Source organism: Hemitrygon akajei, chromosome 1, assembly GCF_048418815.1.
Source record: "Hemitrygon akajei chromosome 1, sHemAka1.3, whole genome shotgun sequence".
Lineage (NCBI taxonomy): Eukaryota > Metazoa > Chordata > Chondrichthyes > Myliobatiformes > Dasyatidae > Hemitrygon > Hemitrygon akajei.
Window position 1 is genome coordinate 19,148,057 of NC_133124.1, and position 19,009 is coordinate 19,167,065.

A 19,009-nucleotide genomic window follows, 5' to 3' on the forward strand; every position below is an offset into this window, starting at 1 on the left:
AAGCAACACGCACAAAATCAAAGTAAAGTAATATTCAAAGTAAAATTTATTATCAGTGTCACCGTATACAATCCTGAGTTTCCTTTTGCTGCGGGCATACTTAGCAAATCTATAGAATAGTAACTGTAAGCAGAATCAATGAAAGAGCAAGAGCATAGAAGCCAACAAACTGTGCAAGTGCAAATATAAATAAATAACAAGAGCATGAAATAATGAGATTAAAAAGTCCTTAAAGTGAGATCATTGGTTGTGGGAACATCTTAATAGATGAGTGTAGTTATCCTCTTTTGTTTAAACCATGATAGTTGAGGAGTTATAATTGTTCTTGTACCTGGTGGTATAAGTCCTTAGGCACTTATACCTCCTTCCTAAGGGCAGTGGCAAGAAAAGAGCATGGCCTGAGTGTTGAGGATCCTTGATAATAGATCCTACTTTCCTACAACAGCATTTCATATAGATCTGCTCAGCGGTTGGGAGGACTTTACCCATGAGGTGCTGAGCAAAATCCACTACATTTTATAGGACTTTCCACGTCAAGGCATTGGTGTTTCCATACTAAGCTGTAATGCAGCCAGCCAGTACAATTTTCACTGCACATCTATAGAAGTTTTTCAAGGTTTTTGGTGTCATGCTGAACTTCTGCAGACTCATAAGGAAGTAGTGGCACTGTAATGCTTTCTTTGCAATTACATTTATATGATGGGTCCAGGACAGGTCTTCTGACATAGTGACCCCAGGGATTCAAAGTTGCTGACCCTCTCCACCTCTGATCCTCTGATGAGTACTGGCTCACTCTCTCACCTAGATGGGGTCAGTTGTGCTGTGAGGATTACATTCCTTGACTTCTCTAGTGCCTTTAACACCATCCAGCCCAAGATCTTAAGCTACAAACTAACGGAGATGGGAGTAGACTCTCACATGGTGGATTGGATAGTGGACTACTTGACAGATAGACCTCAATATGTGCGTTTGGGAGACTGTAGGTCTGACACGGTGGTCAGCAGCACAGGAGCGCCGCAGGGAACCGTACTCTCTCCGGTCCTGTTCACCCTGTACACATCAGACTTCCAATATAACTCGGAGTCCTGCCATGTGCAGAAGTTCGCTGATGACACGGCCATAGTGGGGTGTGTCAGGAATGGACAGGAGGAGGAGTATAGGAAACTGATACAGGACTTTGTGATATGGGGCAACTCAAACTACCTGCGTCTCAATATCACCAAGACCAAGGAGATGGTGGTGGACTTTAGGAGATCTAGGCCTCATATGGAGCCAGTGATCATTAATGGAGAATGTGTGGAGCAGGTTAAGACCTACAAGTATCTGGGAGTACAGTTAGACGAGAAGCTAGACTGGACTGCCAACACAGATGCCTTGTGCAGGAAGGCACAGAGTCGACTGTACTTCCTTAGAAGGTTGGCGTCATTCAATGTCTGTAGTGAGATGCTGAAGATGTTCTATAGGTCAGTTGTGGATAGTGCCCTCTTCTTTGTGGTGGAGTGTTGGGGAGGAAGCATTAAGAAGAGGGACGCCTCACGTCTTAATAAGCTGGTAAGGAAGGCGGGCTCTGTCGTGGGCAAAGTACTGGAGAGTTTAACATCGGTAGCTGAGCGAAGGGCGCTGAGTAGGCTACGGTCAATTATGGAAAACTCTGAACATCCTCTACATAGCACCATCCAGAGACAGAGAAGCAGTTTCAGTGACAGGTTACTGTCGATGCAATGCTCCTCAGACAGGATGAAGAGGTCAATACTCCCCAATGCCATTAGGCTTTACAATTCAACCGCCAGGACTTAAGAACTTTTTAAAAGCTATTATTAATGCTTTTTGAGATAGTGATTTAGATGCATATCATATTTTTTACTGAGTTAAGTATTGTATGTGATTAGTTTTGCTACAACAAGTGTATGGGACATTGGAAAAAAGTTGAATTTCCCCATGGGGATGAATAAGGTATCTATCTATCTATCTATCTATCATGGACTTCTGGTTTCCCTCTCCTGAAGCCTACAATCAGTTCTTTGAGCCTGCTGTCAATAGTGAGAGGTTGTTGTTGACACCACTCAGCCAAATTTTCAATCTCCCTCCTGTAAGTTGATGCATCACCACCTTCAAAATGGCCCACAACAGTGGTGTCATCAGCAAACTTGAATATGATGTTAGAGTTGTACTTGTAAAGCAAGTAGAGTACGGGGCTAAGCACTCAGCCCTGTGGTAGACCTGTGCTGATGGAGATTGTGGAGGAGGTGCTTTTGCAAGCTGAAATGTTGGAGGAACTCAACAGGTCAGGTAGCATCTATAGGAAAGAGTAAACAGTTGATGTTTCGGGCTGAGACCCTTCTTCTTGCAACTTAACCGATGTTCATTTCTATTTCTTTCACAATTCTCATCAAAGAACATCAACCTGAAGTGTTAAATTTTCTTTCTACTTTCAAGATTCTAGATCTTCGTCATGAATTGTGGGCAGGAGACGTGGCATGAACTGAAGTGCAGTGAACTTTGGGAGAGGGGAGGAGGCGTGAGTGGGACTGTGGAACTGGGTACAGAGTGAGTTGGAGGGTGGATTGCCAGAAGGAAAATGGGTTGGGATGCAGATGGGGAGAGAATGAAGTTCAGATAAGGGAGTGGGTACTTAGTGTTCATATAACATATTCCACTTTTTTCATTTTGTCTCAAATCACTTCATGACCGATAAGGAACTTTTCAGAGCAATCACTGTTATTAGAAGAACAGCTTAAGTTTTATGTTGGGCTTACCTTATAGATGTGAAAAAAAAGAATAATTTCTGTTTCTAATCGAAATTTAATGACTCCTGCAGTAAAACAAACCTCTGTGGTCGTAAGTCAAGGATATGCTCATACTTAAAATGAATCACATCAAGATAAAATAATCAGTTGGGTACACAAATAAGAGGAATTCCCATGAAAAAGATTGCATCAATGCTAATACTTATGTCAGGATGCTGTTTATTTACTACAGCTCTGAGTTTAACACATTCATTCCTACATTTCTCATCAAAAAGCTACAAAAATTAGGCCTCTGTACCTTTCTCTGCTACTGGATCTTCAGCTTCCTCACCAGAAGACCATAGTCTGTGCGGATTGGAAATAACATCTCCACCTCGCTGATAATCAACACTGGCGCACCTCAAGGCTTAGCCCACTACTCCACCTTCTCTACACCCATGTCTGTGTGCTAGGCACAGCTCAAATGCCATCTATAGATTTGAAATGACACAGCTATTGTTGGCAGAACTTCAGATGGTGATAGAAAGGGGTACAAGAGTGAGAAAGATCAGCCAGTTTAGTGCAGTCGCAACAATAACGTTTTGCTCAACATCAGTAAGATGAAAGAATTGATTGTGGACTTCAGAAAGGGTAAGACAAAGGAACATACACCAGTCCTCATTGAAGGATCAGCAGTGAAAAGGCTGAGCAATTTCAAGTTCAAGTTCCTGGTAACATCTCTGAGGTTCTATCCTGGAGCCAACATATCGATGCAGTTACAAAGAAGGCAAAACAGTGGCAATATTTCATTTGCAGTTTGAGGAGATTTGGTGTGTTATCAAAGACCCCTGCAAATTTCTACAGATTTATCATGGAGAGCGTTCTAACTGGCTGCATTACGGTTAGGTCCACTGCAAAGGATCAAAATTACATGCAGAAGATTGTGAACTCAGTCAGTTCCATCATGGGCACTAACCTCCCCAGTATCCAGGACATCTTCAAGGAATGATGCCTCAAGAAGGCAGCATCCATCATTAAGGACCCCCATCACCCAAGACATGCCCTCTTCTCATTGCTACCATTAAAGACTTGTGGCTGATAATTTTCAAACTGTATTAAATAAATAATGTTTCACATCCTTATTTAAATGACTGGCCGAGGATCCAACGAACATAATGGAGTTGTTAGCTGACCAATCTGTCGTCATGTCAAGGTTGATTCTGTCTCTCGTGGTAGTGCTCTTTGCTTTCCTAATTTTGCAATTTTACACAATATTTCATTGAGTAGCATTTCCTACATTAAAGTAATAGATTAATATGTTATTGTGAGCTTAGTTTAAATGATGGAGAAGTTAATTAATTGTGAAGAGTTGTTGAGTTCTTTGGAGAATAAATTGTAATAATGCAATGTTAACATTTTGGTTCTCCTGACTGGCTTGCTCAGTTGTGTTACACTGTGGAATCACATAATGGCCAGATTGGGGGTAAAGGAGGAGGGGGACGTGTGGGGAGAGCATTGCCTTCACAAAAGTGCAGAACTAATACTTATTTAGCACTTGTACATCAAAACATGCAGAACTGTGCAAAAGTTGTTGGCACGCTAGATGTTTTATAAGACTTCAGATAGTATGGTCCCTGCAGAGCCCTGATCGGAACATCATCGAGGCTTTCTAGGATTATCTGGACAGACAGAAGCAAGTGAGACAGTCAAAGTGTACAGAAGAACAGTCACACGTTCTCCAAGATGCTTGGAACAACCTACCGTCCATTTTTTCTTGTAAAACTGCACAACAATGTATCAAAGAGAATTGATGCAGTTTTAAAGGCAAAGGGTCGTCACGGCAAATATTGAAGATTTAGTTCTCTACTGTTTACTGCTCTTTATAGTATTTGTTGGCTGTTCAGAAACTTTTCATTACATTATTTTTGAAACCATCTTCACGTTACAGATTTTGTTTTGCATGTGCCAAAGGCACAGTACTATACAGTGAAATGTGCTGCTTGCATCAATAACTAACACACCGATGGGCAGCCTCATTAATAAATCAAATGGGATTTCACAGCAAGCTTAAACACAAGAGATTCTGCAGAAGATAATCTTGAGCAACACACACCAAATGCTGGAGGAGCTCAGCAAGTTAGGCAGCATCTGTGGAGGGAAATACTGTGAACGGTCCTAATGAAGGGTCTCAATCCAAAACATTAACTGTTTATTCCTCTCTATAGATGCTGCCTGACTTGCTGAGTTCCTCCAGCATTATGCCTGTGTTTCACAACGGTCCGTTAGTATCTATGCATATAAGCAATCTTATGTATTCAGATTTTTGTGCTCTTTATTATTCTTGTGCTCTTTATCTGTTTTATTTTGTGCTGCGTCGGATCCGGAGTAACAAATATTTTGTCTCCTTTACACTTGCCTACTGGAAATGGTAATAAACAATCTTGAATCTTGAATTCAAATTGTTTATTATCATCCTTAAAGGAGAATGAAATGATTGTTACTTCAGATCCGATGCAGGATACAAAAATATAATAAGCATAAGGAACACAGTAAATATAAGCAAACAAAATATTAATATAAAAATGATCTTATAAAACACAATGTGCAAATAACTGCTATACATTGACTGATAGTATGTATATAAGCTGGCGTTGGATTTTGCGTATGTAGTGACGGTGAGGGTGGAGGGTGAGGTGGGTAGGTGGGTGGAAGTATTGATCAGCCTTACTGCTTGGGGAAAGTAACTGTCTTCGAGTCTGGTGGTCTTGGCATGGGTGCTGTGTAGCTTCTTCCCTGATGAGCATGGGACAAGCAGTCGACAAGCAGGGTGGATGGGATCCTTCTTGATATTGCTGGCCTTTTCCCTGCACCTTTTCAATTGAATCAAGTACAGAATTTAAGCATGTTCTGTTGTTTGGTTTAAAGATATTTATTTTATCAGAGTAACACATAATCTGTTTGTATGTAACCCATTACCCATCCATCTTGCTGGAATTTGCATCTTGCATCAGTGCAGTTTCATCAATAATTTTAATCAATAATAAAATCATTTTGTTTTGCAATAGAATCCAAAATGTTTAATTTATCAAATCTAACACTGCCTGGACAATATCTCCAGGCCTTATCCCCTAGGTTTATGGTAATTCTCATCACTGTTTATCATTTTGCTCAGTTAGATGTTATCGGCAAAGTTTGGAAAAACCTCAAAGATTTGAGGGTAGTAGTAGAGCAATCTCTCAAGTTGAGTATGATGTTTTCTCAATGGGTTATTCCCCTAATGGAGTCTGCCTGCATGTGACTTTATTCAGCTTGGGGAGGCTGATGCACCAGGAGCCACCACAAAGTCCACTACACAGATTGGGGTCAGGATCCAGTGGCATGCAATGCAAGATGACTGGGGACCTTTCACTGGTGCAGCCTTCCTCCCCCTTCAATGCCATTGTGATGTGTCGTCATCTTCTGCCAGCTCCGCCACTGAGGTCCTGATTGGGTCACTCTTTGTCTGGAACCCACCCCTTGACCATTCTGCCATGGGTGACCACACGAGGAGCTGAGCTCCAGACGGCGTCACTCTCGGGATCTCAAGAACTCGCAAGCCTCTCCGCCACGACAAGGTGATGGTCCTCAGAGAAAAAATTATGGTATGATAGATGGTCTATACAGAACCTTTGGTGATCTTCAATCTGCTGGACCCCCTGCCATCAAGCATTAAGATAAAAATGGTTTGGTTGAGAAACAGCTCCTTCTCCCAGACCATGAGACCACTGAACTCCCAGCCACCACCCAATCCATCGCGTTTGAAGCACTAGTACCTTGTGCTGTTTAATTTTAAACTTGTGTCTTAACTGTACCTGAAGCTATATGTAAATTTTCCAGGATTTTTAAATTATTTGTTAATTTTTCTTATGGTAATATTACTTTAAGAGTTATGTATCATGTTGTGCACCTTGGTCTGGAGGAACGTTGTTTCATTTGCCAGATTACATATATACGGTTGCTTGAACTTGAACTAGAACTTAAACATGAATTTTTCATGATTTGTTAATATTTAGAATGCTATTGATATGATTAAAATTATCCATGAGTGGTGTGGGGTCTGAAAGACTTGAATACTTTAGGTCATTGGTGTTGCTATGTTAGGCTGGCAAGCCACTGTCTGCACTTTTGCCTCTTTGAAATTCATAGCTAGACCTTACGTTGGACCCATTTCATTGTTTTAAATATTATTGCATAAAACACAAGTACCAGTTTCCCATCTTCAAAAAATGCGAATTTGAGAGCATGCTGTTATACGTGCTACCTTAAAAAAAGGTGGAGAGACTCAAACTGAGCAGAGTTCAAAACTGACAGGACCTGTATGGAAAATCAACTGTTGCTGTGTCGCTGCTGAGCTCAGAATAATGGAAGATTGTCAGATCTTGAAGGACTTCTTCCCAAGGTAGTCACATACCACATTATTGTGGAGGCCAGGGAAGACGTGGAGGAAAGGCAGACAGGTAGTCAGACAGTGATGAATCTGTGGAACTCATTGCCACAGATGGCTGTGGAGGCCAAGACTTTGGGTATATTTAAGGCAGAGGTTGATAGATTCTGGATTAGTCTGAGCATGAAGGGATGCAGGGGAAGAAAGCAAGAAATTGGGGCTGAGGGGGGAAATGGATCAGCCATGATGAAATGGCGGAGCAGACTCGATGGGTTAAGTGGCCCAATTCTTCTCCTTATGATGGACTTGTATCTGACCATTTTCCACATAATTGCCTGTTTCGATGGAGTCCACTGATATATGTGACCCAAAGCCGTGTGAGTATCCAGGATTATTATTGTGGTGGTAACGTAGATTGATGAATGAAGGTACACAAAATAAATATGCTGCAGGTAATAATGGGGCAAGAAAAATATGATTGTGCTAATATTTTAAATATTGGAATATGAGTCTGTCAAATGTGATCAAAATATTGAAGTCATATAGTCCTGGAGCTATACAGCATGGCAACAGGCCTTTCGGCCCACTTAGTCCATGCTGACCACAATGTCATCCCAATCACCCACATCCAGCTCATAAGCCTCCAAGCCCTTTACCTACATGTGTTTGACCAGATGTCTCTTCAATGTTGTGATTGTATCTGCCTCATCACTTCTTCTGACAGCTCTTTTCAGCTACTCACTACCCTCTGTGTGAAGAAGTTTACCTCTCAGGTTTCTTTTAGATTTCCCGTTTTATCTTACATCTATGTCCTCTAGTTATAGGCTCCCAATCCTGCACAAGATATGATGGAAGTCCACGTTATCCACAACCATCATGATTTAAGTGAGCTTCTTTAAGGTCATCTCTCATTCTCCTAAGCTTGGCAATGTTTTTCCAATAACAGGGTGACCAAGACTGTGTACAGTACTACAAATGTAGCCTGCGACATTAGGTCCCTACTCGTAAACTCCGTCTATTTGTCGTAATGAATGCATAAAAGATGGAGGGATTTCAGTAGGTTATGCTTCGTGTTTCTATGTCATTGTCATGTGCAGCCATTCTCCTAACACCAGTGGATGGTCAAGGTTATGCTGCTGACTATGTGCTACCTTTGATGTAGCAATGTTCGCTGAGCTTGGCAATTCGTTTGCAAACGTTTCATCACCAGTTGAGGTGACATCCTCAGTGCACAGTTGTTTGTGTTTCACTCTGGCAGCGCTCGCGATTATAAAGGTCCCTATTCGCTTGCTTCGGTCCTGATTGTCTAACCCTTCAGTTGACCTTTGAAATCTATTGGCTCGTGTTTCTTTGGCTCTTAGGGGTTCATAAATGGTGTTTACTTTGATGCTTGTTTACGGAGTTATCAGGAGAGAACATCTTGTACCTGCTTCATGTTTGCCTGAGCGAGAACCTTGGCGGTGTCCCAGTTTAAGTGGTGTCCTTCTCGGTCTTCGTGTACTGAGATCATCGACAGGGGATCATGTGTCCATACCGCCAGTTTGTGTTCCCATAAATGTACATCGAATGTTGTGTGGAAGCCAAATGGATCAATGTGGGTCCTAGCTAGAATCATCTAGTCCAAGTATGAGGAAATTATGATTTTACAAGATGTTATTCAGTCTGGGTAAATCATTTTTAGAGCACGCAATGCTTTAAAAAAATTCTGATTAATTTATTTATTACATGTACATTGAAATCTATGGTAAAATATGCCATTTGCATTGACAACCAACACAACCAAAGGATGTTTAGGAGGCAGCCCACATTCTGGGGCAACAGAGCATGCCCACAATATTTAGAGCAATGCAAGCAACAACAACAACAAAACAAGCCCCTTTCCTCCCTACCATCCACTCACTCACAGGTATTTCTCTAATCCCCAAGGCAGGCCTCCTCCATACCTTCAGCCTGCAATGACCTCACATACATCAGTCTTCCAACTTCTGGACTTGCTGACTTCAGTCTTCGATCTTCAGTATTGTCCTCCAACTCCAAACTCAGACCAAGGCGAATGATGTGTCATCAATGTGTTAGTTGACCTGACATCTGTCCAAGTGGATCACTGGCCTTAGCAAATGCTGTGCAATCCAGTTCATAAACATCGAAATCTTATTTAAATCTTATATCTGAAAGAAAAAATTGCCGTTTGTTGCATGTACTAAAAATATGCGAGCTTTACAACATACAAATTGTTCTCAGCTCATATATTTAGTTCCACTGAAATAACACACGTGGACTTAATTGTCTAATAGCCAATTCAGTTCCATTTATTCAACATCCTTGACTAGAATGTGAAAAATCTAATATTCCTTGAAAGGTGTAAATCTGAATTAAAAGCAGAAAAAGTCAGAAATAGCATAGGAAGGATGTTTCAGGTCAATACTTGCACTTTTTTGTTCTAAATGTTAACATCAAAGTTCAAAGTATATTCTTTATTGAAGTAAATATATATCACCATTTACAATCCTAAGTTTCATTTTCTTGTGGGCCGACTTAATAAATCCACAATAAAATAATAACCATAATAGAATCAATGAAAGACACGGGGCCTTTAACCAGCGTATAAAATACAACAAACTGCAAATACAAAAAAAAATAATAGATAAATAGGCGAGAAATATTGAGAACATGAGATGGAGAGTCCATTGGTCGTGGGAACATTGCAATGATAGGGCAAGAGAAGTTATCTCCTTTGGTTCAAGGGTCTGATGGTTGAGGGGTAATAACCGTTCCTGAGCAGCTCAGCAGTCCAGGCAGCACCTGTGGAAAAGAGTAAATGTTTGCATGAGGTTGTTTTTCAGTGCAGAATAAATAATTTCTCTATTTTAACTTAGTGCAAATTATTAATTGCCCATCAATTTTAAACTGATGATGTACTTTAGTACAATACCAAAGTATAATACGTTCTTGAATTCAGTGCCCACAATGCAGTGAATATATGAGATAAGCTGTTTTTTACTCAGAGTTGTTATATTAAAAATACTATTTTCTTCTAACTACAGCTGAATGCGGAACATCCATAACAAGCAACGAGGGAATTCTGCTGTCTCCCAACTATCCTCTGAAATACGAAAACAACCATGAGTGCGTGTACAGCATACAAGTGCAAGCAGGCAAAGGAATTAATATCTCGGCCAGAACATTCCACTTAGCACAAGGAGACACTCTTAAGGTATGATATTTGCAAAGAACTATGAAATATTGTTCTATATATTTTACATCTTCTATCAATATGCTAAAACTTTTGCAACCAAGATTTTTTAAATATATGGTCGAGGTGATGACACAATTCTAAGGAAATGAAATTAGTGATATATATTATCACTTCAACAACTAATAAGCTAGGGAGCATTTAATAGTTTCTAACATAACTTTCTTTAATGTGAGACCTTGTGGAACGTTTTCAAAACCGCTTTAATGAATTATTTTTCTTTCTTTATGTTCATTCGTTCTTTCCGTTTTCTTTTTTATGGCATTATTACACTGAGTTTTGATTTTGTCCTAAAGCCATGAGTTTAAAAAAAACATTGTATCCAGCATTCGAGGCCATTTATGTCCCATAATTTTAAGAAGACTCCATCTGTGTCAATTCCCATAATTCTGGCTTGCAGATGGATGGAAGTACCTGTGCAATCTGCTTAAGAATTTCATAGGTGGAAAGGTTCAAAAGTTCATTTATTATCAAAGTACGAATGCAGTATACAACTCTGAAATTCATCTTCTCCAGATAGAAAATAGTCTGAAAATTCAGCCTAAGCTATTTTATTATTCATAACATATTACCTGGTCTTTTTTCAAAACTTTTGTTTTATGCTTCAGCACAAACAAATTTATTCTAAATACCTATTGTTGAAATTGTCCAATTTTATGGAACTTAAAATGTCAGTTTAACAAAAACATCATTACTTGTTACTTATGCATTTTGGCTTTCCATAACGGAATAATTAGTTCCTCATGATGTCTACAGCTACAAACCACTTTAAATGAAAATTACTATTCTATCACTTTTATTACCAGAGGGGAATGTTATATGAGAGTGATCTAATAAAAAGATGCTGATTGCAAAATAGTTGTGTTTCATGCCTACTGAGTTTACTACTGAACCTAGGCAAAGTGAATTATTGAATTCAACAATGATATATTTAGGAATATTTAATTTTTATTAAAATGTAAAATTTTGACAGTGCACATAAGATTCAGTATGGTGATAAAGTTTTTATTCAAAAGTGCCAAGAACATTGAAATATTTAGCATTATGAAACTTGAAGGAGAAAGGTTTTGAGATTATTTTAATTTGAGGCAGTAATGTATTTCAGCTGCAGAGTTAGAGCTAATCATTTGACTGTTAATTGATATCATTGTCATTATGTGGTAGTGACACTTCATTTCTGCTGTCAAAGTCCTAAAATAAATCAGCCCAATTTTAAATCAGAAACACAAGAAGTCCTGTAGATGCTGGAAATCCAAAGCAACATATACAAAATGCTGGAAGAACTCAACAGTTGAGGTAGCATCTATGGAAATAAATAAACAATTGGATATCTTAGGCTGAGACCCTTCTTCGGGACCAAGAATGAAGGGGAATAATGCCCAAGTAAAAAGGCAGAGGGAGGGGAAGGAGGATAGTCAAAAGGTGATAAGTGAAGCCAGGTGGGTGGGAAAGGTTAAGGGCTGGAGAAGGAGTCTGATAGGACAGGAAAGTGGACCATTGAAGAAAAGGAAGGAGGAAGAGACCCAGGGGGAAGTAATAGTCCGGTGAGAAGAAATGAAAGGTCAGAGTAGGGAAGAGAGGAAGGGGAGGGGGTAAATTTTGTTCACTGGAAGGAGAAATCTTGGCATATCCATGCCATCTTGTTGGTGGGTACCCAGGTGGAATATAAGGCGTTGCTCCTCCACCCTGCAGGTGGCCTGATTTTAGCACGAGAGACGCTATAGACCAACATGTTGGAACGGGAATGGGAACTAGATTTAAAATGTTTGGCCATCGGGAAGCCCTGCTCGTGATAGATGGTGTGGAGGTGCTCGACGAAGCAGTCCCCCAATATATGACGGGTCTCAACAATGTAGAGGAGGCCACGTTGGGAACGCTGGACACAGTAGACAACCCCAGCAGATTTGCAGCTGAAGCATTTTTTGTGAGTTGCACTTTTAAATCATATGGCTATGAAGAAGCGAGCAGTGCATTTCTATCAGATGAATGCATTCCAGTCCAAAATGTTCGTGATATTCAGCTAAGATGCCGATGTTATGAACAATAATTGTATCATCAAATTTCAGACAATAAGACATACAAAATGCAATATACCATTCAATATACAAAGACACCAGTTTTAATTTAGAATATGTGACATAAACACTACACCCAAATGATTTCTCTCAGGAGAGACATGAACTGTGTTGAAGGCTGGATCTTCTTTTTATTAGTGGTGGTGAAAAGCAACCTATAAGTCAACCTCCCACAACCAGTTTGCTCATCCAGTAGATAAGATATGTGCTGCAATGCAGGACCATTTGGCAATTTAATTGTGGAGGCAACCTAGATGATGAATGTTTAGTAAAGCAGCACTGGACCTGGGCAGATCAGCAGTGTACCAAAATGGCTTCCTCTCCACCGAACGCAAAAGATTCTGCAGATATTAGAACACGCACAAAATGCTGAAGGAATTCAGCAAGTCAGGCAGTATCTATGGAGGTGAATAAGTAGTCGACATATCAGGCTGAGAGCCTTCATCAGGACTGGAAAGGAAGGGGGAAGACGCCACAACAAAAAAGAGGAGAAGGTGTACAAACTAGAAGAAGTTAAGTGAATACAGATGAGGAGCAAGTTGGATAGGTGGGGAAGTGGAGGGTGAACTTTGAAGCTGGGAAGTGATATGTGGAAAAGGGTGGAGTGCAAGCATCCTGTCCGATCAGCACAGAAAGAACCTACATTGATGCAGAGATTTCAAACCTCAACAGCAACATTATTTATTTGTAAATAACTTTTATTATTTGCATAATTTGTTTTTTCTCTGCACATCGGTTGTTCGATGGTTTTCTTCTGTTTTAATAGGTTCTATTGGGTTTCTTTGTTTTGTAGCTGCCCGTAAGGAGACAAATCTGTTTAGTGTATACGTAATAAATTTACTTTGAACTTGATATATTTTAAAATATTTATTAGAGGTAGTTATAATCCATGCATATAAAATCACTTCTCATAAAACACAGACTTTGCCTAACAGCAATTGTGCACTTACTCACACCTTGAGCAATAATGTGCAACATGTTCAAGGTATTTACCATGAGAAGAATTTATAAATAAATCTCATCTAATCACTGATCTCTGAAGATTATACTGGAGAGGCTTGGTAACCCTGTCCCTTTTGGAGAAATGAAAAGAAAGGTGATCGCAGCTTCTGTGTTTCTGCCATTAACACTGCATATGCATAATGCTCCTGCGTCATTTTCACTGAGTGAAGTTGAAATAATATTTCTGCTGCCATTACAGCACTTTGGTCATTGACCCCTTCACCGGTAAGGAAGTCACTCATAGTAGCTTGACTGCTTCTCCGCTTCACGTGTTACCATGTTCTTCTGAAATGTTCTGCCACAATAAGCCTTATGCTTAAAGCCTCCAGGAGATCCACAACCTCGTCTTAGGGGTTAGAGGCTTACATGACTCAATGATCCAGAGAGCTATGTTGGCTGGAATCTGGGCCATGTGCTTTGGCTCCTGGTAGGGTCACTCATGCCAACCATGTCAAAGGGTAGAGGCCAGACTAAGAGTGGTCCACCAGTCCTCTAGGTTTAGGGGTTCAGCTCAGAACCAACAACCTTGACTGGTCAAAAAAAAATTGTTATGGAAAGAGCAATGAAGAATCGTCATATATATGAGAGTGACAGCATAGACAGATGGAGGGCCTTCATTACTGCCCTAAACACCAGTGGTGTAACAGGCAGTAAGTAAGTGAGTCATATTTAAAGACAGTGTTCATACTTTAACGCTTATTAAAAATCTGGAGTAATGCCAACATATGCTGAATCAGAAGAAGAAAGAGCAATAGGTTACAAGAATTTTTTTTTTAATTGCCATACAGATCCTTCTGGCTCTTTAAGCCATGCAGCCCCAGCAATCCCCCAATTTAATCCTGGCCTAATCAAGGGACAATTTTACAATGACCAATTAACCTAGCAACCAGTACGTCTTTGGATTGTGGGAGGAAACCGGAGCACCCAGAGGAAACCCACACAGTCACCAGGGGATAATTCAAGCCCCTTACAGGCAGCAGCAAGATGAAATAAATATTAGTACTGACACAAGAAGTAATGGCATGCAAGTAAATTTTGAGAGTTTCAAAGTTCAAAGTAAATTCATTATCTGTCACAATGATGGGGAAAGAACACTTCAATAATAAAGGCTGCAATTTACTAAATATTGATGATCTTTTTAACAAAAACATTAGTATATTAATAAAGCAAGAAGTTGCTAACATATTGAAAAAGCAATGAGTCTCACATCCTTCTGCCTACTAAGGACTCCATTGAGATAGAGTCATGGTTGGTCTTGGGAATTCATGGTTCTAAGCACTGTTCACAATCCCAGTCAGAGGAAACATCCAGTGTGCTCACATGTAGCTCACACGTCCAGTTTCAAAATAACTCTACTTGTTAATGGTGTAAATTACCTTCAGAAGTTAGCTTTCTTCCCAAACAGAAACGAAGTTGTTTACTTCCCATGATAGCAGATTGGTCTAATTGCTTTCCATTTCTTGTTTCATCCCTACATGCTTAAGCGCTTCATGACCCAGGACCTCATGGTTTATATATATTCCAAGTGAATCTGCTTGTCCAGCTTGGGAACTGTTAGCACACAGCTCAATTTTATTTGAGGACCATTCTCCAAACTTTACATTATGCTGAGGATCATCACCAATTATTTCCAATGGTCTTCAGTTTTCTTTTGTTTCAGACAATTAAGTGATTTTTCAGCTCATTAAGAAGACAATAGTGGTTAAATTATTGGACAGGAGATGTCTTTTGAAATCTCACCACAGTGGGTGAGAAATTTAGATTGCAGAGCTGGGCTGAGAAGTGGCAGATGAAATTCAACCAAAAAAGTGTGAAATGATTCACCATGGAAGATTGAATTTGAGGGCAGAGTACAGGGTTAAAGGCAGGATTCTTTACAGTGGGAAAGGACAGAGGGATCTCGGTTTCCACTTCCATAGAACCCTCAAAGTTGGCATGAAAGTTGATAGGGTTTTTAAGATATGGGGTGTGTTGGCCTTCAATAATTGGGGCATTGATTTCAAGAGACACGAGGTAAAGCTTCAGATCTATGGTTACATCATATTTGGAGTATCATGTTCAGTTCTGGTCAGCTAATTATATAGAAAGGATGTGGAAGATTTAGACAGGGTACAGAGGATTTTTACCAGGATGCTGCCCAGATTGAAAAGCATATCCAGGTTGGTTGAGCAAACTTAGGCGAGTTCACTTAGAGCAAAAGTAATGACTTGATAGAGGTATACAAAATGATAAAAGGCATTGATCAAGTGGATAGCCAGAGACTTTCTCCCAGGGTGGAAATGTGAGAGGGCATAATTAAAAGGTGATCAGAGGAAAGTACAGTGGGAATATCAGAGGTAAGTTTCTTTTACACAAAACTGGACACCGTGTAGAGCATGCTGCCAGGGATGGTGGTAGTGCTCAATACATCAAGGGCATTTAAGAAACTTTAATTCAAAAAGGAAAAACTAAAAAATTTATTTCTTGTATGTATAGCCTGATTCAAAAACAGGCAATTAAACAAGGAGTCCATAAGTCAAGACAAAAATGGGAAAGTGACTTGAATATTAAAATTGAAGAAACAAATTGGTCAAGACTATGTCTTGATAGTATGACAAATACAATAAATGTCTGGTTAAGATTAGTGCAATATAATTTTTTACATCAATTATATATTACACCACAAAAAATAAATAAATTAAATCCAAATTTATCTGATCAGTGTTTCCGATGTAAACAAGAAATCGGTACTTTTTTACATTCTACTTGGTCTTGTTCTAAAATTCAACCTTTTTGGACAAATTTAAGAGTTTTATTGGAACAAATTATTGGAACACAACTTCCACATAATCCAATATTATTTTTATTACCGTAGATTCCGGATTTTAAGCCGCTACTTTTTTCCCACATTTTGAACAGCTTTGAACTCTGCGGCCTTTAATACAGAGCGGCTGATACATGGTTTTTTTCATGCCGCCAAAAACATTTTGCCTCGTAAGAGTAGACCAATAAAATTGATGAGTAGTTCACAGAGGTCCAATGAAATTGTACGATAAATCAAGCGCACTTTCACAATTAAATTATTGTAAATCAGTCATTTGTACTCACCCTCATCAACATGGAAAACACTCGAAGAAAAGCATTGTGCTGCCTTTTTGGCAGTTATTTAGTTTATAATATTTTCGCTTAGTAATTCATTTTCTAGTTAAAGTTAGAAGAGTTTTAACTATATTTGTTTTCTGTACTACATCGCGGGATGCTATGACGTCACACCCGGTTTCGCCGCGTCTTGTGGGAAAACGCCGGTTTGCGATAAACGGGACGGCGGGGGGGAGCGACGGAGCGGCGGAGCGAAAACGCTGCTTTTAAGTTAAAGGCGATCAATAACTTTTCCTGGTAGGCTGCAGTATATATATTTTTTACCAGTCGTTAGGAGATATTGGAATGTTGTTCAGTAAAGTAGTATACGCAACGTATATTTAAAAGTAGCCGCGTTACAGGCACGGTTCGAAAAAAAGCATTTGCAATATGTATTTGTTTTTGTTACCATATGGATTTAATTAAAAGTTAAAAAATCCTCACGTGTAATATCTTTCTGTGTAAATATCTCATATTACAACGTGGGACACCTGCGGCCGAAAATCCGGTGCGGCCTAAAATCCGGTGCGGCCTTTACAAGTAAAAAATTGATTTTATTTCTAAAATTAGAGCCAGCGGCTTTTAATCAGGTGCGCTCTGTAGTCCGGAATCTACGGTAGGTGATATTGGAGGGATAAAATCGAAACCCAAATTGAATAAATATCAGAAAGAATTCATAAAAATTACACTGGCAGTAGCCAAAAAGGCTATTGCAGTTACTTGGAAATCGGATGCATACTTAAGTATAGATCGTTGGAAGAATGAAATTTCCAGCTGTATTCAACTTGAAAAAATTACTTTTAATTTAAGAGATAAATATGAAACATTTTTGAAAATTTGGTGCCCTTATTTACAAAAGACAGGATTAAATATATAAGTGCTCTGAAGATAAAATAATTGGTTATTTGGGGAAAGAAAGAAATATATATACTAAAGTTATTATGAACTCCATAGAGCATGTGGGGATCTTCCGATATCCAGGCACTCTTTCCTTCTTTCTTTCTTTCTTTCTTTTTTTTATATATAGGGATGTTAGGGGGGAGGGCTAAGGGGAAGGGGAAGGGTATTTTTTTTCTCTTCTTTCTGTAATTATTTGAAAACTCAATAAAAAATGTTTTTAAAAAAAGTAACTCCTCGATAGGAAATTGGATGATAGAAAAATGTAGGGCTAAGCTACGTAGGAGGGAAAGGTGAGATTGATATTAGAGTAGGTTAAAAGATCGGCACAACATCATGGGCCAAAGGGTTTGTACTGTGTTGTGATGTTCTTTATTCTCTCTTCCAATCTTCTGAAATAAAAGGATAGCATCATTAGTGGTTACCATGAAACTGAAGGATGGTTCATCTGGTTCACTTTGTCATTCAGAAAAGAATATCTGCCATCTTGAAGCAGATTAGCTTGTACTATAGGCGACTTCAGAACTACAGTAATGATCTTAAACAGTGGTGGCGTCCCTCTCCTAAGCCTTTTGGGCAGCTACCATCTTAGGTACCCACATTATGTACAGTATATGTGCCTCAGCTTTGCACAGTACTGTACCTAACTTCAGACTTTTCAATTTCTCAAGCACCTTCTCCTTAGTAATAGCAACTGCACTCACTTCTGGCCCCAGCACTCTTGAATTTCCGACATACTGCTGGTGTCTTCCACAGTGAAGTCTGATGCAAAATACTTATTGTTCATCCACAATTTCCTTGTCCCCATTACTGCTTCTCTATTACCAGCAGTCCGATATCCCACTCTCAACTTTGGTTTACTCTTTCCATTGTCTGAAAACACTTTTGGTATATTTTTTTATGATTGACTAGTTTACCTTTGTATATTCATCTTTTCTCTCCTTTTTTTTTGTTGCTTTCGAATGGATTTTAAAAGGTTCCTAATCCTCTAACTTTCCACTCATTTTTGCTCTATTATATACCCTCTCATTTGCTTTTATGTTGTCTTTGACTTCTCTTGTCAGCCCAGTTGCCTCATTCACCCTTTAAAATACTTCTTCATTGAGAAGTATTTATCCTGTGCCTTCCGAATTACTTTCAGAGACTTCAGATATTGATGCTCTACCAGCATCCCTTCCAATCAATTTTGGCCAGCTCCTATCTCATACCACTGTAACCCTTTACTACACTGTAATACTGATAAATCAGATAATAGCTTCTCCATTTCATACTGCAAGATGAATTCTATCACATAGCAATCACTACTTCTTAAAGTTTCTTTTACTTAAACTCCCTAATTAAATCTGGTTCATTACACAGCACCCAGTTCAGAATTGCCTTTTCCCTAGTGAGCTCAACCACAAGCAGTTCTTAAAATCCATTTCGTAGACATTCTATAAACGTCTGCTCTAACATTAGTTAAACCCTGAGCCACTGACGGAGTATTCATTATCATTTGCAATCATATATTTTCTCT

The 19,009-nt window shown here is 39.3% G+C and overlaps 1 protein-coding gene across 1 annotated transcript in view; it reads left to right on the forward strand.

Annotated features, from left to right (window-relative positions):
* The window catches only part of csmd3b (CUB and Sushi multiple domains 3b), a 2,154,916-nt gene that overhangs the window by 1,680,179 nt on the left and 455,728 nt on the right, over nt 1–19,009 (forward strand). The window contains exon 22 of the mRNA XM_073038951.1: nt 10,194–10,363. Coding sequence (XP_072895052.1) covers nt 10,194–10,363 — 170 coding nt within the window. The remainder of the gene's footprint in view (nt 1–10,193; nt 10,364–19,009) is intronic.